At 47.4% G+C, this 12330-nt stretch overlaps 1 protein-coding gene across 1 annotated transcript in view; it reads left to right on the forward strand.

The window, feature by feature from the left end:
• The window catches only part of LOC132082052 (heparan sulfate glucosamine 3-O-sulfotransferase 3A1-like), a 40298-nt gene extending 28356 nt beyond the window's left edge, over positions 1–11942 (forward strand). Inside the window, exon 2 of the mRNA XM_059486106.1 lies at positions 6520–11942. Coding sequence (XP_059342089.1) covers positions 6520–7138 — 619 coding nt within the window. The 3' untranslated portion in view covers positions 7139–11942. The remainder of the gene's footprint in view (positions 1–6519) is intronic.
• The last annotated feature ends 388 nt before the right edge of the window (positions 11943–12330 follow it).

The raw sequence follows: 12330 nt of genomic DNA on the forward strand, positions 1-12330 counted from the left end.
ATCTGTTCCTCGTGGGCAGAGGGGCTGGGATTTGCCAGCAATTACCCATTGGAGAGAAAACAATCTGAAACACCTTTCTCCAAAGGCCAGCTGGACAGCCCAGAGGAGCTGGAGGTGCCACCTGTGATTGCCTCAGCCCCGACGAGTTTCTTGTTCCAGCAGAGAAAATCAATGGCTTGCAGGGCTAATGGCACCAGGGAGTTTCTGCCTGTCAATAGCACTTAGGCCCTACTGCTCTCCAGATGTGCCTTCCAGCAGGGAGGGTTTTTTGGGAACCTCTTGGCACAGTTTGCTCTCCCAGACTGGTCACGGGATGCTGGGACATGGGGGTCACCTCTCAGCACAAGGAGACCCCAGGGCACAGCACTCCCCATACCTGCTGCCCTCAAAGCAGCAGCTCAGCCCCTCAATAATTCATCAGAGCAATTAGACAGAGGGTTTGCGTGCTGTAATGAGCTCTGATCCACACACTCTCCATCCCAGAGGAGCAGAGGGGCAGGGGCTGAGCACAGGAGGCACAGCAGGGCATGGGATGGAGAGCAGAGCCCCCTCCTTGTGTGCAGCTGCTGCCCCTCACTGCGCTGCCCCGAGGCTCTGCAGACAGGGCAGTGACACCTTGGCACCTGTGACCCTGCTCTCCAAGATCTGCCGTGCCTTCTGATGTTTACATTTTTATAATGAAACTTCCTTACACGCTTTTCTGTAAATAATTATTGTTTGATGTTCTTTCCTGGAGGAGGAGATGGACTGTTGGTTTGTCCAGTGTCTTTGGAGAGGTGGCACTGCCACCCTCCAATCCACTGTCACCTTTGGAAATCTGTAAATGTTGGAGGCAGAAATTAAACTGCCCTTCTTCTTACCTTGGAGGTTCCAGTGCCCATGTTGTGTTATTTTGTGTCCTAGAGGGACAGACACCAAGGATAGGCATACCAATAGGAGTGACACCTGTCACCCTGCTCTCTAAGTTCTTCCAAGCCTTCTCATCTTTGCATTCTTCTAACAAACTTTCTCATGCGCTTTTCTGTAAATAATTATTGGTTTACGTTCTTTTCTGGAGGAGGAGAAATTTGATGGACTCTTGGTTTGTCCAGTGTCATTGGAGAGGTGGCAGTGTCATCCTCCAATCCGCTGTCACATTTAGAAATCTATAAATGTTGGAGTCAGAAATTAAACTTCCCTTCTTCTAACCTTGGAGGTTCCAGTGTCCACGTTGTGTTATTTCGTGTCCTAGAGGGACAGACCCCAAAGGGAGTGACACCAAGGAGGTGACACCAAGGGGGTGACACGAGGTCACTCTGTGCTGCTCTGGCAGAGTCTCTGGGGGTGTGTGACCCCCTTATCTCAGGGACACTGCTGTTTCCTGCCTTGGCTCCCTGAGGTGCAGGAAGGATCTTCACCTCTGGAGCGATCAGCAAACAAGCTGCATCCTCCATGACATTCCTTAGATGGATTTCCCAGCTCCTCAGGAAGGGATGAGGCTTCCTGGCTGTGACCTCCTGAGAGCTGGGTGTGTCAGGCCATTCTGGAGGCAGTGAGATCCCTGCAGTGGGTTGTTTTTAAATGCTGAGGTTGTTCAGCCCAATGGTGGAAGGAGTGGAGGTGCCCGTGGCACTGGGTCTGCAGCTGGGAGGGTCTGCAGAGGACTGTCACAGACATCTTTTATGGAAAATCCTTTCCTTTGGATTTTTCCTCCTGAGAAGCTGAGAGGCCTCAGGAACAAAATGTAAACATTGATTATCTGCTGCTGTGGAATGCAACAGGTGCATCTGGGATTGGTCTCATGTGGTTGTTTCTAATTAATGGCCAATCACTAGAGTCAGCTGGCTCGGACAGAGAGTCCAAGCCACAAACCTTCGTTATCATTCCTTCCTTTTCTATTCTTAGCTAGCCTTCTGATGAAATCCTTTCTTCTGTTCTTTTAGTATAGTTTTAATGTAATATATATGATAAAATAATAAATCAGCCTTCTGAAACATGGAGTCAGATCCTCATCTCTTCCCTCATCCTCAGACCCCTGTGAACACGGTCACAGAGGACCCCTGGATGGGAAATGGATTTATAGGGAATCCTCAAAACCTGACAGAAGGCTCACACAGTGTGCATCTGTGTGCAGACCTTGAGATAAGAAATGCTGACTTAGAAATGCCATGGGATAGGACAGACATTGAGCTAGAAATGGAGAAATGGAGCTAGAAACAAGTTTGGATATATATAAGATATATAATATATATATATATATATATATATATATATATATATATGGGTTTTTTTGTAAAGGATGGCCTTGCAAAAAAACCCCATATATATATATAGGATATATCTATATGATATATATCATATAGATATATATGTATGGAGAAGAAATTGTGGGCAAAGAGGATTTTTCAGAAAATATGGCAGTGACAGGAGGGACTTCACTGTCCTGGGCACAGGACGATGCCAGGGAGGCAGGACAGCCACCTCAGCACATCCTGAGGGAGTAAATAATTCAGAGATTGTTTCCTGACAGTGGGAGTGAGGCAGAGCTGCTGGAAACCTTTCTGACCACAGGCAAGGGAAAAAACCACAAATATTTCAGCAGGTGACACCCTCATCCTGCCTGGCTTGCAGTGCTTCCATGGGGATGGAAGAGCAGAGACACAGGAAATTCCAAGGCCCCTGACTTGTTTTGTGAGGGTGCAGCATCCCCTGAGAGATGGCAGTTGTGTCACAGATCCCTCCAATAACACCAGAATTTCCCTGAGCTGTATCTTTGTGCAGAGAGAATGCCTGAACAGCAGGATGGGGAGGGATAGGAGACACCCAGGGCTCCTTGTCCTCTCCCAGGGCTATTCCTGCCTCTTGTTTTGCTCCAAGCCCAGCTTAATCCATCCTCATTAAAATCAGTGGCAAGAGTGTCCTTTTGCTATTGGGTTTGATTTCACATCCAACACCACAGTGAGTGATTTTCTTTTTTTCCTTGCAGATCTCTCTGATCTTTTGCCCCTCTCCTTTCAGCATGCTCGGTCTCACAGCTTTTCTTGGAGGTTTTTTCCTTTAAATTTCTCTCAGTTTCCTGAAATGCATCTTTCCCTGTATCGATTTCACGTGAGATCTGAGGGAGGGCAGAGCAGGAGGCTCAGCTGACTCCCATGCACACTCACAGCTCATCAAAGCAAGCACAGAGCCCTGTGAGCTGCACAGCCCCTGGGCTTAGCAGCTGCCCCCATGGGAGGGAGGAATTAATCTCTTTAGGCAGCATTCCTGAATTTATATGTCCATCCACGCTGCTGGTGACATGGAGTTATCACTCTTTGCTAGAGCGTCTTTCTTTTCAATCATCTCCTGAACATGCTGCAATGGCACTTCAGGGAGTGTGGGCTGGGCTGGGGGAAGGGGAGTGCTTGTGAGAGCTGGGTTTGGGTTTTTTATAAATTCCTCTTGCAGAATCACTGCTTAAAATGCTTTGGAAGAAAAAGAGAGATGGTGGGGTGTGGGAATTCAGGACATTGCTCTGGCTGCCCTGGAGGACTCCAGACCCTGGCAGGGGGCTCAGAGACCTTGGCACAGAGTCAAAACCACCTGTGCCTTTGATTTTAACCCATGGAAAAAATTACTAACCTTATATGAAGATTTACAAGCCATGATTTTAATTAGAATGATAGTTAATTTGTCACAGGGAGGAAAAGTAGAATTTTGGGGTTTTTAGAATGGGGGTTCAGAAGGTTCAGAAGATGGAGGGATTTGGGTGTGCCTTGTCCTTCTTCTTTCTTCTTCTTCTTCTCCTCCATCTTCTGCTGAGATGGTGACACTTCTGGATTGGTTTAGAGCAGAGACAGACTGTCTAACATAGGTGATAGGTATTGGAAAATTATTGTCAATAAAGTACACGTAGTTCTTAGTATAAAAAGCCAACACCACCCCAAGGGCAGGGACTGTGCCACAACCCAACCTGCTGGACAGATCTCAGCAGGTCAGAGAGAGAATGGAATAGATAACAGAAAATAAAAGAACCTTGAGAAGCAGAACTGGAGAATCCTGACTCCTTCTTGGATTGCAGTGCTGGGAAAAAGAGACTTTTAATACCTTGGGGTCATCTCAACCACAGAGAATCTGAGAGTGGGGGAAGAAGAAGACAAAGAAGAAGAAGATGAAGGAGAAGAGAAGAGGAAGAAGAAATAGAAGAAGAAGAAATTAGTTGCTGGTGGCAGCAGTGACCCAGGGAGCTGCACACACCCCTGTGGGGCTGTCAGTGAGGTTGCACCAAGCCAGGATGCTGGCTGTGCCTCAGTTTCTCTGTCCGGCTTGTCTGGTAGCTCCATGCTGGAGGGGGCTCTGTGTTCCCCCAGGGCTGCCAGCCCTGTCACACGCCTGTCACCGCCGTGCCTGGCTCCTGCCTGGGGACAGGATTCTGGCACTGGTTCTGGGGAGCAGTTGGAGATGAAACAAGCCCCCTCAGACCGTTCATTTTCCCTCTCTGCCCTGCTGCTCCACCCTATCTAGAGGGTCGCATCCACCCTGTGACCTTGTTGCATTTCTGGGAGCAGATCTGGCCCCTCCTTTCCCTTTTCCACAGCACCCAAGGCTGATTGCAGAGCTGTGCAGCTCTTTCAGAAAGAGCAGCATTTCTTTAATAAGTTTTCCCTGCAATGACCCTTCAGTGGCACCTCCTTAGAACAGCACTTGCCACCACGACAGATTTCCTTTCCTACCACTGCCTCAGGCTGGGGTCTCCAATGCCAGCCAGACCCTGGACATTTCTCCAGAGGAAAATCAAGCTGCAGCAAAGCAGGGAAAAGCTAACAGAGGGCTGATTTCCCCTTTGCAGTTTGCTTTAAGGTGTTACCACATCCACCGGCAGCTCATCCCAAGCCATGAAAGCAAGAAGGTGCTCTAACACCACATTATTGTCAGTGGGGATTTCCTTTACCTTCACATCTTCAGGATGCATGAGAGATCTTTCATACTCCTCAGCTTGCCTATTCCCCAGCCTGAATGTCCCAAATTCCTGGAGTTTCCCCCAGAGAGAAACCCTCAGCAAAGGTTTGACTTCTCTGGGAGCACATCTTTCTCAACCCGTGTCAGGTGGTTGCAATTGCTTTAGGAAGGGCCATTCCTTGCTCTCTCATTTGTAACATAACAGCCTGGGGTTTGGTTATTATTGCTGTTTTTAGCTGCTGTTGGCTTTTCATTGTTGCTTTTTTGATAGATGGGTTCAATTTTGCTGGCAGGTTGCTCGGGTTTGCAAAGCAGATGCTGCTGCTGCAGGACAGGGAGCATTCACCCCATACACGGGGTCAGAGCCAAGGGGGCAGGGTATGGGGGCTGCACTGCCAGGAGAGCTGCTGGTGGCGTGGTGGGGAACCTCAGAGGGGCTGCAGCCACCCCCCAGCCCCCCTGGGAAGGATGGGACCGTGGAAGATCAGCTGGGGAGAGGGAAACTGCTGAGGATGGGTTTGTGTGTCACCACATGATGGGTGGGAATTTGTAGATGCTCCTGAGAAGGCTGACCTAGAACAGAGGCTGGACAGAGTTAAAGAATAAAGCAGGGATTTATGAAAAGGAACTCCTCCATGGATCCACCTTGGGCAGCACGAGAGCCCAGCCAGGGGTGCACCCAAGTTGGACCAAAATGGTCCCAAAATGAACCAAAATGGTCCCAAAATGCACGACCGGGCACGGAGTCTCTCCCTTTGATCAGTTCTGCTCCATTTGCATCTTGCTGTTCACTGTTCCATTCCAGCTTTAGCCCATCCAGTCCCATCCTTGCATTTCTCTCTCCAGCCCATGTTGTTTGTGCTCTTGGGCTGAGATTTGGGTCATTTGTCCTTGGTGCCCAGCTGGAGCAGGAATTGTTTTGTCTCCCTGCTCTGTGCACAGAGCTCACCATCCCCTCATGTGAAGCCCACACCCACACACTAAAGCAGCACAGAATGTGAAAAATATAAAAACCAAAAGCTGAGGCATCCCTGGCTCTGGGTGTGGTGTAGCAGTGATGTGTGTGAGGGATGGGATGTGGTGTGGCAGGCAAGAGGGATGAGGAGGACAAGGAGAGGAGCTGGGAGTCACCTGCTCCTGTGGCTCCTACACCTCACTTTGGGTAAACAATTTCCATATTGCATTCCATTTTGGCACAACACAGGCACAGCAAGCGAGATAAGAATTGTGTTTTCCTCCTCTCCTCTCCTCTCCTCTCCTCTCCTCTCCTCTCCTCTCCTCTCCTCTCCTCTCCTCTCCTCTCCTCTCCTCTCCTCTCCTCTCCTCTCCTCTCCTCTCCTCTCCTCTCCTCTCCTCTCCTCTCCTCTCCTCTCCTCTCCTCTCCTCTCCTCTCCTCTCCTCTCCTCTCCTCTCCTCTCCTCTCCTCTCCTCTCCTCTCCTCTCCTCTCCTCTCCTCTCCTCCTTCTCCTTCTCCTTCTCCTTTTTCCTTCCTCCAAGAGATAAGAATTGTGCTTCCCTTCTTCTCAGCTTGTCTCTCTGTTCAGAGGGCACGTGAACCCCACACATTTTGGCACTGACATGTCCCTCATTCCCCCTCTGCAGGGAGCTGATGCCCAGGACCCTGGAGGGGCAGATCACCATGGAGAAGACCCCCAGCTACTTTGTCACCAAGGAGGCCCCAGCCCGCATCTCCTCCATGAGCAAGGGCACTAAGCTGATCGTGGTGGTGCGCGACCCCGTCACCAGAGCCATCTCGGACTACACCCAGACCCTCTCCAAGAAGCCTGACATCCCCACCTTTGAGAGCCTGACCTTCAAAAACAGGACTACAGGCCTCATAGACACCTCGTGGAGCGCCATCCAGATCGGCATCTACGCCAAGCACCTGGAGAACTGGCTGCTGCACTTCCCCATCGGGCAGATCCTCTTTGTCAGCGGGGAGAGGCTCATCAGGGACCCCGCGGGGGAGCTGGGCAGGGTCCAGGACTTTCTGGGCCTCAAGAGGATCATCACGGACAAACACTTCTACTTCAACAAAACCAAGGGCTTCCCGTGCCTGAAGAAGGCGGAGGGCAGCAGCAAACCCCACTGCCTGGGCAAGACCAAGGGCAGGACCCACCCTGACATCGACCAGGACGTGGTGCAGAGGCTGAGGGACTTCTACAGGCCCTTCAACATGAAGTTCTACCAGATGACAGGGCAGGACTTCGGCTGGGACTGAGGCTGAAAGAAATAATTTAAGAAAAGGAAAATATAATATAATATATATCTATTTTTTTTACCTATCAGTAGAGAGGCGGAGGGGGGGAAATAATGGGGAGAAAAAAATAATAGCTGTGCTGAAACACACTTTGGTTTTTATCTTTTTTGTTACACTGCTTTGTTTTCTTTCTTCTCTCAGAGAAAGGGGGCTGTGCACACCCAGAAAAGGAGGCTGTGGAGAAACAGCCTGGTCCCAATGACATGGGCAGCTTCCCTCAATGATTTTTTTCCCCTCTGTAAAAAAACACAGGTGCAAAGTTTTTAGCAGTGACAGGGGTGCTGGGGGCAGCTCAGATTCTTCCTGAAAGTTCAGCCAGGTTTTGGCTTGCAAGGGCCATTTTGGCCAGACCTCACCACTTTTGACAATAAAACAAAGGTGGCTTAATACCTAATTTGGCTTTCCAAATGTTACCTTAGGGGATTTTTTTTTATTACATGAAACATTTGGTGAATTTTGCTTCCACTTATCCAATTTTTTTGTTTTACTTTTACCCCCCTTTAAATCAAGCTCTTTTCATCAGCCGAGCTTATTTTTCCTCTTAAGGAAGCCAAAACCAATAATCCTTTGTTTTGTTTTGAGAGAAAATAATTTTGGTAGCCAAAAGTGAAAGAACACAAACGATTCTTTTGACTCTATAATGAAAATTGCCAGGTAGTCAAAAGCCTCATTCACAGGAGCTGGCTCTAAACCAAGGCTCCCTATTGCATCCCTTTTCCTACTCTGACAGCAAAATAGTTTTTTTAAGGGTTTTTTTTTTCTAAGAGAGGCCCATCTGAAGGGATTTTGGGGATGGGAAGGAGGTTCCACACTGAGATGATGCTCATGGCACACCCTGAAGGTGTTTGGGGCACCCACCATCCCACCAGGGATGTGCAGGAAACTCCTTGGTGTCCAGTGGACATGGTGTAAGCCATAATGAGGAATGCTTTAAGTTGGGCCAGTCTTAAATAGACTGGAGGAAGGGTTGGTTGGGAAAAAGTGAGTAATAATCATGTCCAGAAAGAGGAATTAGGAAACAATTGTTCTTTCCTAAAGGAGAACTGAGGGTGAACCTTGAAGGTTGTGAAGGATGTCAGGCAAAAACCTTTACCACGTGCGTTTAGCTGGTGGAAATGATTCAGTGACAGAAATCTGTTAGTGAAGCAGAGTCTTTTATTACCATGGCTTCATTTATCTGCTGGCTCTTGATCTTCAGCATTTCTGAGCTCTGGGAGCACCCAGTGACACCTTGGGGCTGCATAAACCACATGGAAGTGCTCCCTGTCCTGAGCCCAGCTCTGAAGGGGTAAAACTTGAGGGGCATGTGCAGGAAACTCCTTGGTGTCCAGTGGACATGGTTGAAAACATAATGATGAATTTTTTAAGTTGGGCCAGTCTTAAATAGACTGGAGGAAGGGTTGTTTGGGAAAAGGTGACAATAATCATGTCAGTAGACTGCAGGAAGGGTTGGTTGGGAAAAGGTGAGCAATAATCATGTCCAGAAAGAGGAATTAGAAAACAGTAGTTCTTTCCTAAAGGAGAACTGAGGGGGAACCTTGAAGGTTGTGAAGGGTGCCAGGCAAAACCTTTACCACGTGTTTTTAGCAATCTGCCTGTGCTGGTGAGAATGGGCATGAGCTGTACCCAAAGGGATGGTGGGGAATTGTTGGAACAAATATTCCAAGAGCAAGGTTTTGGGCAGGAATGGGGATGGACGGCCCCCCATGCTGTGCTCTTTATTCACATGGAAAAACCCAAGTGGTAGCAAGGCTGAGGCCTCAGTCACTCACAGGCATAATCAAACAGTGCCAGAACCAGTAAGGCACAAAATCTGAGGCCTTCCAGCTGAAAAGAAGATTTTAGCATGCTATTTCTTTGGTATTTCAAGGAGAATGAAGGCTGGGATAATACAGACATAGCTTTCACAAGTTATTGTGGTTTAAGCCCAGCTGGGATCTCAGCCCCACTCACTCCACAGGTGAGACAGGGGGAGAATTGAAAGAGTAAATCTCAGGAAACCTGTGGGTTGAGATAAAGACAATTTAATAGGTAAAGCAAAAGCAAAGCAAACCAATAAATTAATTCCAGGCTTCCCATGGGTGCTCAGATGCTCATCCCCAGGACAGCAGAGCTCCCTCACATTTGGAATGGCGACTTGAGAAGACAAACACCATCACTCCAAAAATTCCCTGCTTCCTTCTTTCCCCACTTTTATATGCTGAGCATGATGCCATGTGGTCCGGAATACGCACATCCAATATGAGCATGATGTCATATGGTCTGGGATATCCCTTGCATCCACCAGGGCCAGCTGTCCTGGCTGTGTCCCCTCCCAGCTCCTTTGCATCCCCATTTTCCCCACTGGAGGAGCAGGAAAAGCCTTGATGCTCTGTAAGAACTGCTCAGCCCCACTGAAAACACCCCTGGGTTATCAGCACTGTTCCCAGCACAAACCCAGACCTATTTTGTCCTGTGAACAAAATGAACCCTACCCCAGCCAAAACCAGCAGACAAATACAAACATCACTTTAGGAGTGTGATGCTTTAAAAAATCAATAGAGTTATATTGCTGTTTTCTCCCACACGGTCACATTTGCACTGCCATAAAGCAGCTTTATAGGGCCACAGACTGGGCTCCCCATATTGCACAAGCTGCAGCAATACCAAGCATTTTTTACAGCTGAATATCTGCACCTGCCACCAAATCCCTGCCATTAAATCAGCAGAGCCTTGATATGTACAAAAACCCATCAAATGTGCCTTTAAAAACTCTTCCCAGCACATCAAGCTCAGCCACTTAGGAATCCTTTCCCCTAAATGCTTCAATGTTTTGCTCCCCTCATTTCCAGGGGTTTGAATACCTTGTTGCACACCTTGTAAAGCTATTTAGGGATCTGGGGCTGTGATTGATTGCTTTTGATCTGGGCCATAAGTAGTTTGGAAAATCCCTCCACGAATGAACAATGGCTTTTAAAAAGAGGTCATGCAACCAAATTGCTTTGAACTCTAATAGCATTTAAGCCTCTAAACTCTTTAGGCTTATTTGAAAATCCAGCCATGAAGTTTAGATTATTTTAACCTTAAGAATTGGGAGGTAAACTGTTGAAAACCACATCCCTCCTGGGCCTGCAGTGCTGGGCATGTGTATTGGAGGGGAAATCAAAAGTAGCTATAAATAAAAAAGTGTTTTTCTTTAAAAAAAAAAAAGGCAGAAAAATCTAAACATTAACCATGAGAAAATAAAAAAATTGTTAGGTTAGTAAAATGGTTCTGGTCTCAATAATCTGCCATTAGGCATTGATGAAGCTCAGGCATGATGCAACATTTTGATTTTAGAACAAAATCCAAATTTTGGATTTGTTTTGAGGGAAAAAAAAAAAAACAACCCACACCAATCTTTCTATCAGCATCAAGTATCAAAATGATCATGAATTTTACAAAATGAGGCCTGGGTTGCCCAGGAGGTGGATTCCCCATCCCTGGAAGTGTCTGAGGCCAGATTGGCCTTGCAGCATCCTGGGGTGATGGAAGGGAATGAGATCAGCTTTGTGGTGGATTCCAGTCCAAACCATGCCCTGGTTCCATGATCTTTGAGGAGACAGACACAGCCTCAGATGGCACCACAGCTCTCCTGCACTGAGAACACAGCAGTGTGGGTTTGGGTGTGCTGAGCACCAGGATTGCCCCAAAATCTTCTGTGACGGCGTTCACAGGGGTCTGAGGATGAGGGAAGAGACGAGGATCTGACTCCATGTTTCAGAAGGCTGATTTATTATTTTATGATATATATTGCATTAAAATTATACTAAAAGAACAGAAGAAAAGGTTTCATCAGAAGGCTAGCTAAGAATAGAATAGCCAGAATAGAATAGCCAAGAAGAATGATAACAAAGGCAGCTGTCTGGGACTCTCTCTGTGTGCCAGCTGACTGTGATTGGCCATTAATTACAAACAACCACATGAGACCAATCACAGATGCACCTGTTGCATTCCACAGCAGCAGATAACCATTGTTTACACTTTGTTCCTGAGGTCTCTCAGCTTCTCAGGAGGAAAAATCCTAAGGCAAGGATTTTTCATAAAAAGGTGTCTGCGACAGTCTTCAAAAATCATTTTTTCCCCCACTGCTGCTGACATGCTTTGGCACAGGCTCGTGGACCCCAGCCCATTGAAGGTGAGATCTCCCTTTAACCCATCAGCAACAGCTTTCAGCCAAACCTGGAGGGTGGGGAAGCTCTTTGCTCTCTGTTTCAACTGAAAAAATCAGAGAAATGGGGTTTTCTTTACCAGTGCAGTTTGGCAAGGCAATGCCAGGTGTGTCTGCTGCTATAAAATCCATCCCTGCCATTCCTGGCAGGGGCTGCTGTGCCCGTGGGATCCTTGGTGCTGATTTTGTGCCACGGGGAATTTTATCCTCGGCTGCTGTGGAAGTGCTGCCACTCCATGATCCACACAGATAAAATGAGTTTATACATCCTGGGGATCAGTGTGTGACACTCCTCTGCCTGATGTCGGGGTGGCCTTGGGGTGCAGCACTAAGGAGCCAAATTTCCATCAATAATTTGGCTTTTCCCGCCCTGCACAGGGTGATTCTGGCTTGCACTGATTCCCAGTTCTCCTTCACACTTCACAGCATCAAGTCTCCAGATGAAGGGGAAACATTCCCCATTTTCCTAACCATTAAAACATTCCTTGGTTGTATACAGCAGGTTCTGGGGTTTCTCTCCTCCCTCCTCTTCACTTGGTGATACTGTCATCCTTCTCCCTTTGGTGCTATTTCAGGATGGAAAAAAAAAAATTAATTTAATTTAAGAATGAAAAAGCACACGTTTAATAAAGTTTACGGGTACTAAGAGGCTGTGCTCTCTTTTTGCTGGTGGCAGCAACATGGAAAGAGGGGGTATAAAAAGAGGGAAAAACCACACAATTTATGAAAAAAGGAGGGAAACCACAAAATTTATGAAAAAAGGGGGAAAACCACAAAATTACCCATTTGTGTCTGATTTCAGTGTTCTGAACCTCACTCACTCCATGGCTCTGCCTTCTGTGAACTCCCCAGTGGCATCACTGTTCCCATGACCTCTTGTCTTGCACCACATCAAGGTCAATGCCATACTCCTTTCTTTAAATTGCAAAAATCCTCAAAAATTCAGGTTTCCCTTAAAAATTCA

Source organism: Ammospiza nelsoni, chromosome 19, assembly GCF_027579445.1.
Source record: "Ammospiza nelsoni isolate bAmmNel1 chromosome 19, bAmmNel1.pri, whole genome shotgun sequence".
In the NCBI taxonomy this organism is placed as follows: domain Eukaryota; kingdom Metazoa; phylum Chordata; class Aves; order Passeriformes; family Passerellidae; genus Ammospiza; species Ammospiza nelsoni.